The sequence below is a fragment of the Macrosteles quadrilineatus genome, unplaced genomic scaffold (assembly GCF_028750875.1).
Source record: "Macrosteles quadrilineatus isolate MER2022 unplaced genomic scaffold, UCM_ALF_1.0 Scaffold_18__1_contigs__length_3160703, whole genome shotgun sequence".
Taxonomy (NCBI): Eukaryota; Metazoa; Arthropoda; class Insecta; order Hemiptera; family Cicadellidae; genus Macrosteles; species Macrosteles quadrilineatus.
In genome coordinates, this window is record NW_026542611.1 from 1,630,493 (window position 1) to 1,653,497 (window position 23,005).

General features: G+C 38.6%; 1 protein-coding gene across 1 annotated transcript; it reads right to left on the reverse strand.

Moving 5' to 3' along the window:
- Positions 1-558: 558 nt before the first annotated feature.
- LOC129005246 (putative nuclease HARBI1) lies at positions 559-1,620 on the reverse strand. Its single transcript, XM_054434085.1, has one exon. It carries the CDS (start codon positions 1,618-1,620, stop codon positions 559-561), a length of 1,062 nt encoding a protein of 353 aa, XP_054290060.1.
- Positions 1,621-23,005: the final 21,385 nt, after the last annotated feature.

Genomic DNA, 23,005 nt, shown 5'->3' on the forward strand with positions numbered 1-23,005 from the left:
CGTTTCTTCGGAAGACGAAGTATTTACATTTGCTAATGTATTACGTACTAGTACGCCTAAAGAAGAATTGAGATTGAGAAATGAGATGCCTTCCTGCAGTAATGAGGTTCCTGCTGCAAAAAGAAGGAAGTCAAACACCAGCGCTTCAATTAATAGGCCTACTAGTGCTGCTAATTTAAAAGAAGAAAAAGACAGCTTGAAGGTGCAACTGCTCAAGTCACAGCTGTACCTCAACAAATTAAATGCTCTAAAGCTCGAACGAGAACTAGGTTTGAAGCCCTCAGAGTATACCGCAGAACTTGCACAACAGGGAGCTGCGCAAGGTATTTTGCAATTCAAACTTAGTGACTCAAATGATGAAGTTCAAATAATGGGCGAGTGTGGCATTCTCAACGACCAAGACTGTGTTGTTATGCTTGAAGATTAGAACAACAATTTGTATGAACAGTAACAAATTTATAATTCACACATTCATATGTAACTTTCATTTATTTGTAATAATTAAACAGTTTCATCTAACAATGTTGCTAATTATTTCCTTCATATCTTAATATAAATTTACTCAAAGAATTGTAGCAGTCTCTGGAGCCTTGCTTGAGCTGCATCACCAGCAGCAATTGGATCTGGGAGATCATTAGCTGGTTCTATATGATTATCTTCATAGATATCTTCTTCCATTACAATAAAATCGTTTTCATCTCTACCTACCAAACAAGCAACATTATGCAGTACACAGCAAACTAACACAATCTCTGCTGCATGTCTGGGGGATACACGTAAGTGGTTAAGGCAAGGAAATCTTTCTTTCATAATACCAAAAGTATTTTCAACCATTCTCCTTGTAGCCTTATGGGCACGATTGAATTTTCTTTCCCTCAAATTTTCAATATTTCCATTAAGTGGAGCCATAAGCCATTCCTTCATGCCATATGCACTGTCTCCTAAAATGACTGCATCAGGGAACGGTCTCCAACCATTTTCAAAACTCCTGTAAACAGCCGAGTTCCGAAACACTCGAGAATCATGTACACTTCCAGGCCAGTTTGGGTTTACAGCAAAAACTTCGTACTTAGGCCCGGAAATCATCATTACATTTAAAGCGTGTTTGCCGTGTCTGTTAACGTACTGCTCCTCGTGTACTGAAGGAGCATCAATGGTTATCATAGTCCCATCCACACAGCCACAAACAGAAGGAAAACCTCCTTTTCTAAAAAACTTAACTGCTATGTCGTGTGTGTCTTCTGGCCAACACACAGTATTTTGAAACATTCTTCGAACTATAGCCTTGGTTACTTGCTTAATAGTTCTGCAAACACTGGACTTTGAAACACCATGCATAGCTGCAGTTGCGTGGTACTGTGATCCTTTTCCAAGCCAACTCAGGCACAGAAGTAGTTTCTGTTCAGCATTCAACCTCTTACTGCGGTTAGTTGACGGTATAAGTAGATCACCAATTTTTAACAAAACAAACTCTGCTTGTGTTCGATTTAACCTAAAAGCTTCTTTGAATTGAAAGTCACCAACAACATTAAAGTTAGACCGTTCTTTGTAAACTCTTCTATTACCTTCGTCTTCACTTGAATCATCACTAGAATTTATAAGCTCTTGAATTACATCCATTATGTAAGTCACTAATCACAGAATAATAATTAATTCAAGCATAAATACTATATGAATAAAAATATTTGAGCCAAAGTCTTTTGAAGAGTGGATTTTTTCTTTTCATAACATTTGTAGACTCTTCAATATTTTTAACTCTTCATTATTTTCAAGGTATATTGGTGGAACAAAACAAGACTGATTTGTTTAAAAACTCTGCATTTCCCACTCTGCACTTCACTCTGCCTCTGCAAAAAATAAAAATTATGGTGGAACAGGAATTCGTGTGAAGAGTGCAAAGTGCAGAGTGAAGAGTTGCAGAGTTCTATGGAGGAATAGGCCACTGGCTTCAGCTGCTTGAATGTTAGGTAGATAGGTGTGCCCATCTATTGGTCTTATATTATCGTTGCTTTAAGCTCCGTACCAAAAATGTACAAACTTTTAGACTATATCCATAATCCATATATCAGAGTTTAATAATGTGTTAATTTCTTGCCTAAATTCTTGATAGCTGTTGTACGGATAGTTTAATTGTAATTCACAGCTACACACGTGAGCTACAGGACGTATTGAGAAAACACTAATTGCTTTTTGAAAACTTACATTAATACTGCGATTAACACTGTTTGAGCCACTGCAAAATCTGAAGAACAGTGACCTCTTTTCCTCGTCCACTTCTTGAGGTACTTCTTGAGGTAATTCCACACACTTTTTTGTTCTTCTCCAGGTCCAGGCATTGGAGGGCATAAATGACATTTTGAGTGGTTGGTTGGTATCGGAGAAGGATTTCTTCATACTGGGGTTTGTCAATGAGACCAGCGAGCGTTTTCTTCCAAACTTCTTTAATGAAGGATGGTTTTTGGATTATTTCTCTGTGGGCCAATTCTGACACCAAAGATTTTATGTTTTCTTGTGTGGGTCTTGTTTTTGTTGAATACTCGTCCAGTATATCGAGTAGGTTGTTATAGTCTTCTTGGTCGGTAGGAAATTCTGTCAAAACCATTTGTAAATGTTTGGAGTTTTCTTCACTAATTACGTTAAAAAAGTCTTTAATGGTGTTTTCTTAAATTTTATCAAAAAGAACATTCTCCATAAATGATGGGCAAAGTAAAATGGGGAAGTATTTTTCCTCCTCCCTACCTTTTTTCAAAATCTTTGCTATAGCCTCCCATTCTTTTTCTTGGTAGTCGTGGCGAATACAGGGAACCTGTCAACAACATATATATATATATATATATTTATGTAGGCATATATGGGCATATTAGGTATATATATATATTTATGTTGGTGTACTTATTACAGAAAAAAATATATACCATTGCAATTGGCTGCTTTTCATCAGCTGACTAATATATTTAAGTGCACGGTAATAGTATGCAACTTTACTTTTTCGTGTTTAGGCACGGTGATGTAAGTCACTTACATAAGGCTAATTACACCTAGGCTAGCTTACGTTTTAGGGATTGTTAGAAAATAAGTTAGGCCTAGGCCTACTGACTTATTCAGTTAAAAAATTCTAAAATGCCGAATGTTTTATCACCTATCTTAACTTAGACCTTTAGGTCCTATAAGTTTAACTTAAAACATTTTATAAAAGCCTTTATATTAGGCTACACTTAAAATTCTAAATTAAAAAAAAATGTAGGTAAACCCCCCTGCCACGCTAAGTTCCGGGAGCCATAATTATCCTTTTTTATGGAGGGTCTCTGGGAACCCTACGTATAAGTTAGGCCTACTGCCTAGCCTAGCCTATGGTAACACCAATCCACGGTGATAAGTTTGCTGTGTACTACCATATTTTGGTAAACTGGTCGTTGGAGTGTTTAAGTAACTCTCATGTGAGCTAGGCTATAAGCTAGAATGAACCAACAAAAGCTAAGCGTAGGTTTTAAGATTAGGTCTTTGGAAATAAGCCTGGAGCTAACTTAAGTTACCAGTAATTAGGCTATAGATTGTTGTTAGTAACGAAGTACAAGTACCCAAATGTTAGCCTATATGATGCAAAGAATCAAAGACCTTATTGAAGAGTAACAAGTAACTTAGCAAGCCTTAAAATACGCCAAGTTAAATCTTTACCGGAGCATCTCACCACATCATTTTCCTTGTGATTGTGAATGGATACCAGCTGCCATGCGAGCGGTTTGGTATTCTTCGAATTTCTTCCCACCAAGTAAGTAATAATAATAATAAGAAACAAAAGCTAAAAACATATATTACTTACCTAAGTTGTTATAGCTTATAAGTTAAGCTATTAGCTGGCACTACTATGACTAATGGTAAAAATGGCTGACCTACCGATGCGACAGAGACGAGAGACATTGAGACAGCAGACAGAGAAAGAATCAGAAACAAAACAGAATGAACGTATTCGTATTGAAGTTGAGTTGAAGTAAAACTAGACTAGATAGAAATGTCGAAGTACTTCGATAACTTCGAGAAAAAAGTCGAAGTAGAATGAAAGACAAAAAGAAACGGAGTGTCCCTTCAGGGCCGTCGTACCGTTTCAATTGATTCAACTTGTACCGATTTGTCGTATTTTACAACAAATTAATATGAGTAGACGCGAACAAATAGTCAGCTGATTAGACAATAGGCAGACCATACCCACAATGCAAACGACACGAGTGGAAGGGGAAAACTGCAGGCCCAGCCACGGAGACACTGTTTCGTCAGTCTGTCCAGTTTCATTCCGGTATTTTTCTAGTAATCGTGACTAGGTGGTTAAAATTTCGTTTCGTGCAAATTAAATTCATTTCGCGGTGTTGGTCGGACAAATTTCTTATTTCCATCGAATCGTTAAGCCTTTATCCCTAAGGGAAATATTTGCAGCGCGAGTTCGTCAACCGAAATCAATTTCATCGCGTTTTGGTAAACTCGCCTAGTTACGTTTTCCCTTCCTATCCCTAAGTGTTATTCAGTGTTGGACGTCCAAATTTGTAAGTAATTTATGTTATTTATTGTTATAATTGTAGGTTTCCAGTGAGTCGCACATGTGGTAATATTTTCCTGTTATATTTTGTTACATCTTGTCATATAAGCACATGTTTCCAGGATCAAGCTCAAACTGGTGATTTTTATATCCATTTTTAGCGTAATAATCTGTATTATTTAGTAAACTGTGATAATCTTATGGACCTAAAGACAAATAGGTGAAAATGTTTTTGTACATATAAGCACACGTCTCCAGGATCAAGCTCAAACTGGTGATTTTTATATCCATTTTTAGCGTAACAATCTGTATTATTTAGTAAACTGTGATAATCTTATGGACTTAAAGACAAATAGGTGAAAATGTTTTTGTATGGTAATTCAGAGCTACTTAATAAGAATTTATAGTAGTAGAATTTATTGCAGAATCGTTATTGAATTTCATTTCTGAGTTGTAGGGAAAAATCAATTAAGAGTGCAACAGTCATTATTTTATTTGGGGAAAAATTAAATATTATTGAAAGTAGAAGTGGGCAGCTGGTTCGGCTAGACACGGAGGTGTTAATTGGGGTAGTGTGTGTTTTGTGATAGATGAACCGCCAAAGTACCTTTTAGTTATAAAATAATAAGCAATATTCTATCATATATTACTGCGCTTAAACAGAAATACTGTTTAACCAGGTTGGACTACGAGACACGATTTTCACCTTTTTAAGCCGTTGGCCAACGAAGGACTTGCGGGTACTGGTCAGCTCAAAAATAAAGTAAATTTCACACCTCATTTGGCATATTCGGAGTCAGTGTGTAACCGCGCCATATACTTCCCTTTCAATGGGTTCATTCACCATCTTTTGATTAAAGTTTATTCCTGAATGTTGCACTCGAAACCTGTGTTCAGCCATTACATTGTATTATTGTTAAAGTACAGGAATTCATTAACTAGACATTGGAAAAAATAGTAAAGTGTAAAACGTTTATATTGATTAGTCTACATAATAAATTGAATTGTTATATATTTTCATAGTTTTCAATATCCCGGGTATTTCTTTCTAGCATTAATAATTATTCAATAGAAGTTTGGTAAAATACAGCAAATAAAAGGCCACTACAAAAGATTCACATTGAAAGTGCAACACTAGATTTAGTGTGGTAGTGAGCAGAGTAACTTCAGTGTATCTTTAAGATTTATTAAGGTTTATTTCATTCTGGAAGAACTTCAAACAGTATCAGGGACGTCCCATTCTACAGGGCCCACTCAAATATTATTTTAACACAAATCTTCCACTGCCAAACGCTCTGTTGTTTATTTTATTCACAGTTTTTCCAACCCAGGGGCAACCGAAATTTGTAAAGAATCAATTGTTGTAGAGTCATAGAGGGAATTGCAAGGAGAATAGAATATATATTTAAATACATATGTGAAATACGTGTGAAAATCTGACAAAAAAACGTGTTTTTACAAAAACGAGATTTTTTTCTCTTTTAGGAGCGCGCTCTAGCGGGCTAGTTGTGTGTTTGATAAAGAATGATATATATGTATTTTGTAGTAAATTTCACTTTAAATCTTTCACTTTCACATTTAGTAAAATTAAGTAGAATGCATAGTTTCCGAGTTATAAGCAAGAAAGTGAAAAAAGTGCGAAAATTTTCATATTTTTTGCGTCTAGCTAAAAACGCACAAGGAATTTTTGTTGGATCTCTTCAGATTCGGATTCATTGCCCCAAAAAAACATAAAGTTAAGAAAAAAAACTCGTAACAGTTATTTTTTGTAACGTAAGGTAGATTTCCACGACGAATTGACTGGACTAATAAAACAACGAAAAAATCCCTGAGGGGGTTTCTTCCTTTGGAGGGTAAGCACTCCAGGCCTTTTTACCCGCCCAGGGCAAATGCAGGGTGAGATCCCACTTCTATGCAAACAGGGTTGCCACCAAACCTTCTTGTTCTTCTCGCTGTTTGTTGAAAAAAAATGGTGGGAACAGGACCGGAAATGTAAAAAAACCTTAACCTATGAACCGAATTAAAAAAAGTGCTCTGGTGGGGAGGGGGACGGAAATAAACTCAAAACCTTGCCATATGTGCTTATTAACTTTGACGTTTGACTACGATTTCATAACCAGATTTTCACAAAATTCGGTGGGCAGATGAAGAATGGTATCCCCTAACTTTTTTTGGAAGGACCTTGTCCAAAACTGGCGTAGTTCCCCCCCAAAAAGAGTTTTACTGCTGTAGCCTAATTTTGCTTCTTCCAGGTTATTAACTGAGAGAACTGGTGAAAATTTGGTCAAGAGGTGTCTTGCAAAGTCTTTATGCTAATAAGATCCTAATTTTGGACTTTTTGCCCGAAAAACTGGGGAAAAAACTAAAAATCCTGGAACTTGAAGAGAAAAATTAACCTTGCCTCAATGGGCTTAAAAAAGGAAAATTAAAAATTTGTCTCTGCACTAGAAAAGTCTTTAGAGCATAGTAACAAAATAAATAATGCCTGGCTACATGGCCAAAATGTCCAAATAACTAAATAAAATGGGGTTTACAAACCGAGTGTGACTTTGAGGTTATCCACTTGCTTTTGGAAGTCTTTGAATGAAAATTCACAATCAGAGTCCAAACCTAAGTTTTAGCGCCTTAACGGACCCTTAGATGATGTACCGTGACCTAAAACACCCCGTCCACACTCGAAAAACCACAAAAAACAGTTTATTTTCGCTAGTAAACAAACAATCCAACTCACTCCACTACAATTAGGAGAGTCATCAGGAGCGGTCAGCGAGAATGTAGCGTCGGGCCATATTGTAGACTTCTGGAGCAAGAGGTACTCTGATATCCACAGTCAATTTATCCAAGATTAGCATTGGCTGGTGAGGAGCAATTACGAGACCAGATAGAGCACTTACTGAATGGTGAGTTTGACCTTTTGGTTTTGCCATGCTTTGGCTGAGGCCAGAGATTTGAGTTTGAGACTTTGGACGGGTTGCTTGGCAGCGTTGCCTGGGACTGATTGAGAATGCAACAATGAATGGTGTATTTTGTTACGAGTGAGACACGTGGCTTTAGTTTGGCATTCTTTGAGTTCACGAGAGCCTAAGCATAAGAGACATCTTGTGACCTCAAAAAAGAATTACTTATAGTAGTAAATACACGGAAAATTCACATTTTAAGTAAAAAAAACTAATAAATCAATGATAGATGCAACTACATAATAAATCAGCAATAAGCAGCAAATTAGCAGTATCTTTTCCCTTTACAGCTAAAATAATTCAAAATCAAATCATGTTAGACGGTTGTTGGTAGGCCTAAGCCAAATGCTCAGGCGAAGACCACGCCATCACAAAAGAACAGCGGTAGACCCACATCCTGGATAAAATTATACCCAAATCTGAATTGTAAATGTATATTCTAATTTCTGAATGTTTTTCATTAAATTGAGATTAGACGGATGTTCTAGATCTGTTTTCATGACATACTTATGTATTCGGAATCTTGCAATAATAGAAAAATGTCTGCTCGAACTGTGGGGCCAATCAGTTGTAGGCTGTTAAGTGATTCCCCAGACGATGTCTTCGCTGATGCGTCGAATACAACTCTTAATTTAGTTGTTGTACTGGATGATTTTAAGAGTGAATGATGTAGGATGAAATACTCAGGTGATTGATTCGCGCATGATCTACTGTAACTAATTCCATGTGGCCAAGAAGAAAGTATTCTGCTAAGAAATTGCTGTAGGTCTCGTTCAAATCTCCGTTCTAATTGAGTAAAACACTTCTTAGCAATGTCTCTAGGTTCACCGAGTTGAGTGGTTTCAGCTCGGAGTGGCATTATGACAATGTATCGGCCATCTGCATTTCTCCTTGTGTTAGCCTTGTAGTGTTCTTCACACAGAATTTCATCCGCTGTTAAAATGATTTATTGTGGTGGTTCTTCCAGGGTTCAAAACTTTTGCAACTTCTTATCAAGTGTAGTTAGGTGACAGGTCGTGCTGCTGTTCCCTGTACTATTGTTGTTCTGAACTGTACCTCCAAAGAGCCACCCCAGTTTCGTTTTCTGGAGTGTTGGCTTTCCAAGTGTTTTGATTTCACCGTTTTTCTGTTGGTTCTTCCAGGGTTCAACACTTTTGCAACTGCTTGTCAAGTGTAGTTAGGTGACCGATTGTGCTGCTGATCCCTGTACTATTGTTGTTCTGAACTGTACCTCCAACGAGCCACCCCAGTTTCGTATTGTGGAGTGTTGGCGTTCCAGGTGTTCTGATTTGACCGATACAGAATAAATCCCAAAATAATTCTTGCCCAATAAATATATCAACTTTGTGTTAGGCTTTCCAAATGATTGGTATGATACAATGATGCGGTTAGGAATTTTGAAATAAGATACATCAATTTGCTCTTATGGTATCCTACCTGTTATCTTAGGAATAATTAGGAACTACTGTATAGTTTCGTCTTGAAGTTCGTAACGCACGAAGCTATTTTGGCTGATGTAGCTGCACTAATTTCGGTGGTACAGCCAGTGTCATTTGTGTATCAGTCTTAACAATAATAGGGTATACTTTTTCAAGTAAGTAATCAAAGTTCAATGGTGTCATGCGTAGCATACTTCTAAAATCCTCAGGGTGATCTTCTCTCAACTGGTTTGGTGGGAGTTCATTGGACCTGAAGCCTCTCTGCATGCTATCCACTTCCTTACCCACCATCTTCTTTTCATTCTTGGTTTCTTTCTTTTAACAACACTTAAATGCCGTGCTATTTCTTCAGCTAAAATAACACTCACTGCTCACAACCTTCAATAATTAATCTGTTGGCACAATCCATAACGCACCCGTAAATAAAAATTAACACGCCTAATTAATACGCTTCTACCAGAAAACTGTTTACACTACACAGCTGTTTGTGGCCGTGGGACGGTACCGAGGCGCCACGGCATTTGCGTCCATTGGCGTTGCGACCACGCCTGTTATGGACGTGGTAATACGGTAGTGTAAAAGGAAGGTAGTCTAGATTACTTGGTCATCTACAATATATTTATTTTAAATTGAGAGGGCAACGTTATAAAACCCAAGAAACCAGGGTTTCTGTTAGAATTCAGTATCAATTTCCTTGTTTTAGTTCTGAGCCCCGAAATGTATTCTTGCGCTTTTTTAAGAATGTTTAATGCTTTTTGAAATTGCCTGGGTGTAAAGCTTGTTTTTCATACTTTGCTCGAATGCTCCTCGAGTTGATAATGCCGAATGACATATCAAAATTTTGTAAAAAAATTGATAGTTGTAGAACAATTCCCAAAACCTTCAACTTGATTAACCGACAGATATTCAAGGGCTTCAGCTACGGGTGTGCTTAGCAATTAAGCAGCCAGTTTTGTCTTCATCTTTTGTTTGATAAACGTTTTATGGCTGTCAGTAAGCTTATTGCCAAGTCTGACTCCCTCCTCTTTATGAAGTGCGTGTATCTGCTCCATGTATTGTCATTTGATCCGACGGTCATAAGAGTCCCGGTAGTGTTTTAAAATCCTCAACTGTATTACGTACTAGCTTAGGCATACGAGAGGGACCAAGAAAAATTAGACAGTTTCGTTAGTTTACCAATGCACCAGTTTCTTATGATCAATACAACATTCAAAGTTGATAGCCATAGCGACATTACATGCTTTGCCATCTGATGTCAACGAGGCTTCGTGTATCCCGGAGTCCTATAAAAGAGTAAGACATTGCTTTACTAATTCGCAAAGCTGGTCTCCCTTAGTTGAAGCAATAAAAAAAGTGGCCCAAAGGTAATTTCCACTACGAATTATTGGCCACTAAGTCAAACACAAGTGTCTCCCTTGCTATTGGAAAAGTATCGTCATCATTGGCATCATCACTAATGTTAACGATCCCACGAATTGTTTACCATCCCACTCCAGCCTTATAGCCATTGCGACAAACATTAGTTAACACGATGGTATCTGACTTGTACTGTCGCTGTTTTCTTTTAGAGCTCGAAATACCTCCTGTGAATATCCTGGATCGGCGTTAACGCTTTTATACTATCTCCGAGTGTTTTTGGATGGAACAAAGCAGTGTTAAACGTTATACTGATGTAAGGGAAATGTTTATTAAATTTAAATTATTTAAATCCACAGAATATAATATAATGTACATAGAATATCATGATCAGTGGCTAACTAGTTTCACTATATTACACTTCACCTTGTTGGCAGAACTGGAGAACAGCTGTTAATTATTTCTGTAATGAGCTGTATCTTCAAATCTTTCTTAGTTGGCTGATTCCCATCAAAATTGTACAAACTCGTGAAAATGTAAGTAGAAAACATTTTTAAAATAAGAAAATTGATTTATGTGGTTTGTATTGTAAATAATCTTGATTGCCATGTTTTTACCTACGATTATAAAATATAGTCTTTTGATTGTCTGTCTGTTAATAACTTTGTAATTGTCAAATATTAAATACTCAACTTTCATGTTACATTTGGATGAAAAAAACACGTGTTCTGAGAATATTTTGTTAATTGTAAAAATCACCTTAAATTAATTCTGTTTGCCTCAACTATGTGAAATTAGTATTACTTTAGTTTACCTGTTATTATTTCTTTTGAAATTGTTACAGACGAGTTCAAGCATTAGGCCTACTGTACTTGAAACAGTCATAGTGCGTAGGAACTGGGAATCACAGCCTATTTAAGCCAGTCAGATCATAGGAATTTTACCAAGTAAGACTGTTGTCTTTTTTAATTACTGATAGAGTAATATTATCATTTATAAGGAAGATTATAAAGGATTTCCATTATTTAGAAGAATAAAATTATAATTTTTATTACCATGCATTGGAGTAATTTGTACAGGATCCTACCATCTGAGGGAATTCACCAAATGATAGGTTATCACAGCTAACACCATCTTAGCTGCTAGCGCGGTGTTGAAAAATAATAATTCTAATTCAAATCTTGCCTACCTACTCTCCGGTGATTGGCCTATACAGGGGTACTGGGTAGTGTACAGAAGTGCGCCACTTTGCTCATTTATTATTGGTTTCAACCCTTGTGCTTATTTAAACCAAGACATTGTGGTGAACTTTTGTTAACCTCAAGATAACTTTGCTAGCCTACAAGAAATATTAAGAAGTGACATAACTTCTGCCATAAAATTAGTTTGTTTCAGATAGTGATTCTGTGTATGATTGGTGTAGTAATTTCCGAGAATGGAAAAATTCAACTTAAATGATTTAAGTCAAGATGAAGTTGTGTATGCAATTTTAAGTAGAGGAGAAGATTCTACCTTTGACAACATAGAAGAAAACAGCTCAGATCTATTTTACAAGGTTCAACCAGATGTGAACAATCTTATTGGGAAATTAGCTTTAAGTACTGAATTTCAAACCGTAGAAATTAAGGTAGATCGATTTCAGCTACTTATAGAACAGTGTGATACCCAACCGAGCAACCTGTACATAGCAAGAATGTCAGCTATATGTACTCATCTGCATCTTAGAATAAGTAATTTAAGCGCATATATGTTAGGCCCTAACTACTTCGGTAAGTTAGACAAATTGAAGGTCAAGATACAAGAACTGCAAAACAAATTTGATGAAATCAAAAACCAAGTATCTTTACCTGATCTGAATCAATATGAAGAGGACTTAAATAAGTCAATCATCGAGGAAGAAAACTTAGTGGAACAGTTAACTAGTCCGACAAAATCAAATAGGCCTAACCTAAATCATACTTCTACACCGGAAGGGACGAATCAAGAAATTACAATTAAAGCTATAGAGCCTATTGAAACTAACCTAAAAGAAAACCCAAACATGCAAATACACACCATACCTAGATACCAGTTACATAAGCCTAATGATAATGCGAGCATTTTCAACAAGTTGCGTAACCCAGTTGAAGGTTATCTCAGTAAGATCACAGAATGCAATGGACTTGAATTGACCCCCTTGCTTTCATTTTTACGAAATGCAATAACAAGCAAAAATGAAGCTAACCTCACTGATCCGCATTTGTATGGCATCTGGCCTAATCACACTAAACGGCCCTTAAGCACAAAAATCGTGGAATGTAAAACTGTTGGATTCACAGTAAATAAGGAACATGAATCAATCGTAGAAACCTACGTTCCTGTGACGTTAAAGGAAGAAGATATACCGGATGAAAAGGACGAAGAAATTGATTTACAAGTCAGCCTAAATACTGTATCAATGCATCGACCAAAAACTCCAGCTTCAAATTTATGTTTGATCATGAGCCCAGCTGTGCGCTAACCAACAACCTGTGGGACAGTAAGAGTCTACTATCCAGTGACCAACGATGGAAGAAATTAAGCAAAACCTGAACCAAGGCATAAGAAAGTCAAGAAACTGTGTGAAATTCGACAGACATTGGTGGAGATTATCGCCTAAGAGAGCAAAACATCCATTTAAGTTAAAGTCTCATGTACTTATTCGTTCACATTACTTAAGCAATGAGGCCAAGAAGTTTCGTAAGAAAGGTTAAGTAGATGTTTAGTCAATGCAACCCATGAGTGTAGGCCTAGTTGGTTATTTCAGGTCATAATTTAGGTCACGGGTTTTATCTTAAAACCAAAATTTCAACTTGTAAATACATGAATGGAATGATGCCAGGGATGCAACTTTAGTAGAAAGGGAAAAGTTATGTTATTATTAAGATTGATGTATAATTAATTAAGATCGTAGGGAAAGAAAATTTTGTTATTAATGTTGTTAAGTTATGCCTAGTAGTTTGAAATGAAAATTTTATGGAGTTCGCTAATAAGTTATTGCACAACAGGATGAATGCGTGGAGTATATGTTGGTACTTTCCTGTTAAAGGGAACATTAATTATTATCGATGATTTTTTTATCGATATATCGAAATTAACAAATTGAAACATATCAGCTGACAACTACGACAAATATTCAGTATATGAAACTGTTCTAAAAATAACCTAATATAACTAACCAAACTTGCTGTAACATTTAAAAATTCCGTGTTTAACTTGCATTTTCTATTATCAAACCCAAACGGAAGTTTTAAATGGTACAGCAAGTTTGGTTGGTTATGTTGGGTTAGCTTAGAACAGTTTCATTTCTTAATCCATATAGACTATTTTAGCCTAAACAAGATCATTTAGTTGTTGTCAATTTGTAATAGATTAGATCGGAAACAAAAATATCGATATATCGAAAAAAAATCATCGATAATATTGAATGTTCCCTTTAACAGGAAAGTACCTGTGTATAAGTCTGTGAGTGTTTGTGACACGAATGGGTTGTATAAATGGGTTTGAGTTAACTAACCTAACCTAACAAACAAAACAAATCACATGATGCTCTTTTTCAGGTTGGCCACCACAGATTTTTTTTTTTTTTGAGATTTTGAATGTTGATAAAACAAATGAAAAATGAGTTCTATGATCTTAATGGTATACAACTTCTTGAATTGTCAGGGTATATGACTTAAATGTGTTTGTAAATATTGTGTTAGGATAAGAAACATGAAATTTTGAATTTATTGAGAACAATGGTTATGGATTATCAGTAAAGTACTGTTTTGAATGTTGGTAGCACTGATGTCGACGAAATTGATTATCTTGTATTGTGCTGCTGTCTAGTAGCCTCTGTTGGAACGATGTCCGGAAATAATATGTCTGTTCCGTGTAGCTATCTTGCGGTCAGTTGTGGTACTAAATACTCATCGAAGGGAACACCGCATAATTGTAGAACTGATGACAGACAAGAAGCAGATTAAATTTTTTTTTCTTTTTGAATTTGAATTCTGTAGATGTAAGTAACAATTATGTAGTGAAGATTAGGGTGTTTATTTCATTGGTTTGTATAAAGAGATTTAGTTGGATTTTAAAATAATTCAAATTTAAAAAGAGGTAGAGGGATATTTTATACTGATGTAAGGGAAATGTTTATTAAATTTAAATTAATTTAATTCACAGAATATATAATGTACATAGAATAGCATGATCAATGGCTAACTAGTTTTACTATATTACACTTCACCTTGTTGGCAGAACTGGAGAACAGCTGTTAATTAACTAAAGTCATTTCTGTAATGAGCTGTTTCTTCAAATCTTTCTTAGTTGGCTGATTCCCATCAAAATTGTACAAACTCGTGAAAATGTAAGTAGAAAACATTTTAAAAATAAGAAAATTGATTTATGTGGTTTGTATTGTAAATAATCTTGATTGCCATGTTTTTACCTACGATTATATATAGTCTTTTGATTGTCTGTCTGTTAATAACTTTGTAATTTTCAAATATTAAATACTCAACTTTCATGCTACATTTTCATGTTACATTCTTCAGCCTGGCCACCTACTAACGCTGCGAGAGTACGTCGTACTTCTAAAAAGTTTGCGTTAGGCGGGAGTCCCAATATTTCTCGGACGTTCTGCCTTTCAAGGTCAAGTTCTACGTTACCCGTGACCTGCTGTTGCTGCTGGGAGATCTCTGAAGGCATCTCCGTCCCAACCTTACATTCCCTTATCGCCTGTACAAGGTCAGCTCTTAACTTATTAGCAGTTCCATCCGCGGGCAGACCTTGTTTTCTCAGCTCATCCTCTAGCTGCGACTTAGAAAGATTGTATACCCAACTAACCCGAGTTTCTGTAGCCGACACTAGGTAATCCTTGGCCTTTCGATGTCACACCTGTCTGAGTGGTCTGGGTGTCTTCAGGTACTTATGGCTTACCTGACTCGGCGTCGTCATTTCCAGGGCTATCTGAGTCTAAAACGCTCATGAAAAACAAACTGAACCCCAAAATATGTAAAATTGACCACCAAAGTCGCAACACCCAAGTATCCATGTCAAAGACTAACATTTTCTATCTCCAACTCTAAAATCTTTAATATCAAACTAGAATAACTGTAAACTTCCAGTCCCTGTTCGGGCGCCATTAATGTGAGGGATTTTTACCCTTAACGATAAATTTTGATTTCGACAAATTCCACAGATAGTTCAGGGTATGGGGGTCTAACTATCCAGGGGTCTAAAGTTAGCCTAAATCTCGATTTCCCTATTTATCTCGAGGTTTAAGCTCAGTCCGCGTCAACCAAGTACGCCTACAATGGACTCATCATCGCCCACCTCGAGATATCGAATTTGGACTTTGACCATATGGTCTTTACTATCGAATTTTCGCGGTAACTAATGTCAACCGTCACCCTACCGACCTATTAAGGTAACTATCCGTTACCCTACCTTGCGTGTCGCAACTTATTCGGTCACGAGCTGGCACTTACCTCGCCCCGTAGTCCAAATCCGCTCGAACACAATTCACTGAGGCAGGGTATAACCCCTCCAATCAGCTAACTCCGCCGCGAGGTATTCCCACACGGTACAATACCTACCTGCTCGTTGCTGGGGAGGGTATGTCCCCTCCAAGCAGCCGAGCTTCGCCGCGAGGTATTCCCTCACGGTACAATACCTACCTGCTCGTTGTAGGGGAGGGTAGGTCCCCTCCAATCAGCTAACTCTGCCGCGAGGTATTCCCTCACGGTACAATACCTACCTGCTCGTTGCTGGGGAGGGTATGTCCCCTCCAAGCATCCGAGCTTCGCCGTGAGGTATTCCCTCACGGTACAATACCTACCTGCTCGTTGTAGGGGAGGGTAGGTCCCCTCCAATCAGCTAACTCCGCCGCGAGGTATTCCCACACGGTACAATACCTACCTGCTCGTTGCTGGGGAGGGTATGTCCCCTCCAAGCAGCCGAGCTTCGCCGCGAGGTATTCCCTCACGGTACAATACCTACCTGCTCGTTGTAGGGGAGGGTAGGTCCCCTCCAATCAGCTAACTCCGCCGCGAGGTATTCCCTTACTGTGCAATACCTACCTACTCGTTGCTGGGGAGGGTATGTCCCCTCCAAGCAGCCGAGCTTCGCCGCGAGGTATTCCCACACGGTACAATACCTACCTGCTCGTTGCTGGGGAGGGTATGTCCCCTCCAAGCAGCCGAGCTTCGCCGCGAGGTATTCCCTCACGGTACAATACCTACCTGCTCGTTGTTTGGGAGGGTATGTCCCCTCCAAGCATCCGAGCTTCACCGCGAGGTATTCCCTCATGGTACAATACCTACCTGCTCGTTGTTGGGGAGTTTATGTCCCCTCCAAGCAGCCGAGCTTCGCCGCGAGGTATTCCCTCACGGTACAATACCTACCTGCTCGTTGTAGGGGAGGGTAGGTCCCCTCCAATCAGCTAACTCTGCCGCGAGGTATTCCCTCACGGTACAATACCTACCTGCTCGTTGCTGGGGAGGGTATGTCCCCTCCAAGCATCCGAGCTTCGCCGTGAGGTATTCCCTCACGGTACAATACCTACCTGCTCGTTGTAGGGGAGGGTAGGTCCCCTCCAATCAGCTAACTCCGCCGCGAGGTATTCCCTCACTGTGCAATACCTACCTGCTTGTTGCTGGGGTGGGCATGTCCCTTCCAAGCATCCGAGCTTCGCCGCGAGGTATTCCCTCACGGTACAATACCTACCTGCTCGTTGCTGGGGAGGGTATGTCCCCTCCAAGCAGCCGAGCTTTGCCGCGAGGTATTCCCTCACGGTACAATACCTACCTGCTCGTTGTTGGGGAGGGTATGTCCCCTCCAATCAGCTAACTCTGCCGCGAGGTATTCCCTCACGGTACAATACCTACCTGCTCGTTGCTGGGGAGGGTATGTCCCCTCCAAGCATCCGAGCTTCGCCGCGAGTTATTACCTCATGGTGCAATACCTACCTGCTCGTTGCTGGGGAGGGTATGTCCCCTCCAAGCAGCCGAGCTTTGCCCAATACCTACCTTCTAAGCCGACCCGTCGAATGTTCTGCCCAAGTAATAAACTAACTATACTAATATGGGGTTGCTTAGTATGCCTAACAACCCCGAGCTTATGCTTACCGACATTATCCACCTCGGGCCAAAGACTGACTTACTTTAAGCACGACCAATTGAGTCACGCTTATGGCTATAGTCGCGGTATATTCTACCACGACGGTACTTTCCTTGTGAGCTGTCCAATCTTGTTCCCCCTAAAACACTCGGCACCCTTGCCCTGAGTAGGTTGTCTCGCCCAGTCCCTGTCTCTCTCCTTCCTTCGCTTCTCCTTCCATCTGGAAATTTCTAAGATGCAGCAGGGCATGGACCTAGCAGTGTTTTGGGCCATTGTCTCAACTTTCCCCCTAAACAGTCTTGCAGCAAGAGGGTCATCCGAGTTGATGAGAGTGACAATCCCCTTCAAGTTGGCAGCCCTTACAATGTCCTTTAGTTCCAACAGGCCCAAGCCTCCATCCTTTTTCGCACAGTACAAGAACTGGTTGGACGTATGAACTGGCAAGTGAAACATTTCCTTGACACTCTTCCTTATCGCCAGATCGAGGTCTTGGAGTTTTGTTTGTCCTGGAGGGTCCCCAATGAGCAAACGTAAGTAGCCAGGGATGACATACCTACACGTCAACTCAAGCTTCTGCCTAGGCTTGAGACGTAGGCGTTGAATCCTCTCAATGGCGTCGACCAATCCTTGGGCGTTCTCCCAGCTTCGAAGTCCCTCGTTGACTGAGAAGAAAGCACCCAAGTACCTGAATTCCTCAGTATGATTGAGGCATCGAAGTGGATTGCCGTTGATGTTGACAACCAGGTCCGTGCATCTCCAGGACTTGTTGAAAGATCTGACACCAAATACGAAACACTTATCAGGCGATAAGCTCATACCCAGCTCTGACAGAAACCTAGAGGTCGTGTTGAGAAGGTTCTGTAGGTCAGCTTCACCTTTCGAAACCAGCACCAAGTCGTCCGCAAAGGCAAGTGCTGGGACATTGATACCCTCTACATCCATTCCCTGTTCGGAACTCTCCAGACGTCTCAAAAGTGGGTCCAGTATCATGTTGAACAGCAGATGCGACAAGGGGTCACCCTGCTTTACACCTCTTCTGATTTTGACCTCAAAGCCCCCACAGTTCTTGAACACAGACTTGGCTTGTGAGTACATGCCACCAACAGCCTTCACTAAGACAGGCGGGGCACCAGACCTGACGAGGCCTCCAGCTGCCGGCCAACGACAGATCTTTGCCCTCCTTGGGGATGACTGAAGTGGTGTTTAATGACCATGCCTTAGGGTACTTCCCGGCGAGGAGGACGTTGTTGAAAATTCCTGCGACGACATACGCTATGCCAGGAAACCTCAACAGGTGTTCTCTTCTGAGCCCATCGGGTCCCGGCGCTCCCCTGGGTTTCATTCTCCTGAGCCTCCTCTTGACATCCGAGGCAGACACTGGCTTGATCAAGAAGATCTCGCCGTCCCTCAAAGCTCTGTTGATCGGAGCCTCATGAGTCGAACCCCACAGCCTGGAGTACGCTTCCTCTAGCTCATGTCTCGGAGGTGAGATTTCTTGGTGATTGAGCCCAGCTTCTGTTCTGTTGGACCTAACCAGCTCAGCCAGACGGGCAGGGTCCCTCTTAAAAAGTTCCTGGACTTCGGCATATTCCCCCCTCTTGCGCGCCTTGGCCCTCTCGTGAGTCCTTCTAAACCTTCCTGCAGAGCTGTTACCCTCCCGGCAAGCCGAGACCTTGACCGCTCCAGTGACCCTGTCAATAAAGCCTTCCAGCCACACCCAATTGAGAACCGGCTCAGCCATCCATCTGTCGTGTAGCTCCAAAGCGAATTCAGAACCAGGCTCCTTTACGTCCAACATCAACTCCAACTGACTAGTGCCCCAAATGCACCTGCTTATGTAGGACCTTCCAGTGGCAGGGGGTGTAGGGGTGAGGTAGGGGAGGTAAGCTCGGCAGTCCAGTTGTGTTGCCGCTTGACCTTTGCCCTAACAGCTGATAAGCTCGGCCGCTACCTCAATGATTACTTCCAACTATATATCTCCCTCTCTCTCTCTCTGTCTCTCTCTAATCCTAACACTTTTGTCATTCAGACTATTCAATTACACTTCCATTGTTTATAGCTACGTACCAGAATAATTTTAATAATTCTATTTCTAACGAAACAGTTGGGTTTATGGCCTTAGTAATAATTCAAACAAGAAACAAAATAAAACGTGTATTCTTTCACAAAGTAATAATACTTCTTTACAAAATAATAAATATCTCTTGTAATAAACAAAATAAACTGTAAGGGAAAAATAACCCTTACAACATGGCTAGTATTCCCTGCTAAAATTCTAATTATTGGCTTATTTTGAGTTTCAGGAAGCAAATCATTTGTTTTAATTTGCTTTAGCCAAAGTGTTTTGCTAAAATTCTAATTATTAGCTTATTTTGAGTTTCATGAAGTAAATGCATAACTCGTTAAGAGCAACCTTTTGCTCTTCCAACACCAACATTTTTATTCGCGACAGTTTCTTTAGTCGTTTCTTTCCTTTTCGAATATTTGTGATTTGACTAGCACTGGCTGCCTGGGTGGGACCTGAATTGTCCTCTAGTGTCTGTGTGTCCGTATTTTCATCGTCGGCTTCTGCTGTTGAAGTATCAACTGAGTCAATATTTTCAGAATTGGTTTCTTCTGAGGGAATTTCTATGTTGTCTAAATCTTTATTTTCAGTATGAGCAACACGCACTGGATTGCTTTTCAAATTGCTTTTCATTGTTGAGAATGGGATTACTTCGTCCTGAAAAGAAAATGCAACAACGTAAAGTATGGCCAGGTTAATGGAATTAACAACCTTTAATTCCCCCACCTTTTGAGTCGCTGAGGCTTCCATAACCCAAAATAAAACCAGTGGAACTTTAAGAGAGTATATGTGTGAGAGTCGGGAGTAAATGAAACAACAGTCATTAGAAATATAAAATTTTTTAACACATCCAAGTTTCCTTTTCCTTTTTTTTTTGTAAATATTTATATGAGAAGAACAACAGTTATAACCGTTATATAACAGTTACATTTTAACATTAAATGAAAGTTTTTTTGTAAGAAGCACGATCAAATCATGACCCGGTTCCAAAATTTTAAGAGGTACAAAGTCTAGAAAAGACATATGGCCTTAGTTAGGTTAACTTGGGCCTAGCCTAATTGTAGGCTATTAACATTTCTATAAAGACTCGAGACAAAATGTTAGAGAACAAGTTTAAATAATGGAACAATAAATCAGATTCAAATAATAGAAAATGAAGGTAAAATTCAAAATGTGAATTAAAAATGAAATGGCCAGAATATTACCCTTTAGGTTATTCCAAATGAAGGAGTTCCAACTTTCTGAGAAATAAATTACAAGTTTACCCTAATAGCAATAATAGACTATGAATTTAAGAATATACAAGTTACCAATCAATATTAGCCTAAGTTGTGATTTTACTTTATCCTTTATTTTTATTTTTGGATGGCCATCCCTTTTCTAAAAAAAAAATAGATAAATAAATGCTACAAAATACACATAGAAAACATATTACATATGAACAATAACACAATAATAGACACTTTTAATATTTAAGAAATAGGCCTAGATGAGCCTCTAGATGAGTTTATTATTTAATCAATCATATATCTGAACCAACACTTTAAATTGCTGTTTAATTGCCTAAAAAAAGAAAGTAACAATTTTATTCCATAACTGGAGGAATCAGATCTACGTAGGGTACCTAGGTACCGGTACCAAAGTTGTTCTAAAAAACCATAAGTAAATCTCGCCTAAGAAATAACTTTTTAAGCTTACAATAATAATGTGTAGCCTAATAAAAGTTTTACAGAGTAGGTAAGCTTAGGGCCTACAAAAATCTTTCCAAGTTATAAAGCCTATAGCAAATAACTAAGTTGTAGCCTACACACATAAATTATCTTAGTTTAAAGGGACCCGTTGTTTCAAATAGGGAGTGATTTTAATAGGCTACCTTAAGTGAAAAATAAGTTAATATGATTTACTTATAGGTACTTAAGTTACACCACCCTTGGCAATTAAATAGGCCTAGGTTAACCTAAGAACAATTTCAGCAAAGGATCAAGTGGGCCTTCTTAAGTATGCATACATACATGATACACCAATCATGTAAGTTAGTGATGGGGATAACCCAACGGTTTCCATGACCGAATAATCAATCAGTTAAGTTATTTTTAGCGTCAATCGGTTTATTTTAGTTGGATGAATCACCGAATCAATTTTAGTCATTAGTCACTGGCCAAAACCACGAGTTATATAATATTTTTAAAACTAGATAATAAACAAATTGAAATATTTTAAAAATATGTACAAATAAATTATTTTAAAGATATATAATATTTCAAAAATATTTCATAAATATTATCTTGCTACTAGGGCATATTATTTAGCCTACATTAGTATAAATTTATTTAATTATCCTATCAGAATTTCATACCCGGCACGAACCAACCCCTAGAATAAGATCTTTACTCTCCAAATTGTTACCTAGCCCATTTATAAAAACCTAGACCAAAATAGAATTTAACTGTCATAGCCCCATGAGATTGTTGTAATATAAGCTATAGGCTAGAACCTAAATATATCTTATTGTAACTTTGTTGGAATTTGTATTATCTATCTCAGGTAAGTTTATATTTATAAAGTCCATTAATAAAGAGGAGTAGGTTGCAATTCGTAAAAGGAAAGAAACGACTCAAGAAACTGTTGCGAAAAAAAAATGTTGTTGTTTGAAGAGCAAATAGTTGCTCTTTTGAAAGATGATCAAAACCATCCACACAAAAACATCAGAAAAAATATTATTACCTATTAAAAATGCACAACCATCAACTCTGCAAGCTGTAAAAAAAGAGATACCTAAAAAAGACACTTTGGCTAAAGCAAATTATGAACGAATTATGCAATTACTTACTGTAACTCAAGAGAAGACAATAATTATAATTGTAGCAGGGATACTAGCCAATGGTTAACTGTGACACCATGTGCATCTGATCATACGGATTTGTCCCCGGATCAATTCAGAGATGCTTTGTCAATTCGCTATGGCCGCACACTAAGAAATTTATCAGTACGATGTGATGGTTGTGATCTACCTGTGAATCTTACCCATGCTTTCAATTGTAAAAAAGGAGGATTGATAAAACATGGGCATGATCATTATCGAGATCACTGTGCTGCGATAGCAAATATGGCCTGGAACGGGGTTGAAGTCGAGCCTATTATGAGAGAAGCTGATCCCGCAAACAATGTGCCTGCTTTAAATCTGACTTAAATGTTAATGGTATTTAGGAGGCTGAGAGGGTGGCGTTTTTTGTTAATCGCATTGTTAACGTTGATTCTCCCTCTTAAGCCAACCAAGAATGGGAAACAATATCTCGAAACCATGTCGTTCAGAAACACAATAAATATGATAAAGCAGCCGAGGACATCAGAGGAAGCTTCACACCGTTAATATGTTTCACATTCATAAATTACCCATTACTAAATTTAAATATAACCTAAAATTATTTTTAATCATCAAGTTCAGCTTCGGGTAATGACAGCCTTATCAGTCACCAATGGAGGAAAAAATAATAAAAGTTCTATCCTGACACATCCTGTAAACTCTTCATTTAGAACA

Excerpts from the sequence above, each read along its gene's own strand:
- LOC129005246 (XM_054434085.1), bottom strand. The coding sequence starts at position 1,620 with ATGGATGTAATTCAAGAGCTTATAAATTCTAGTGATGATTCAAGTGAA.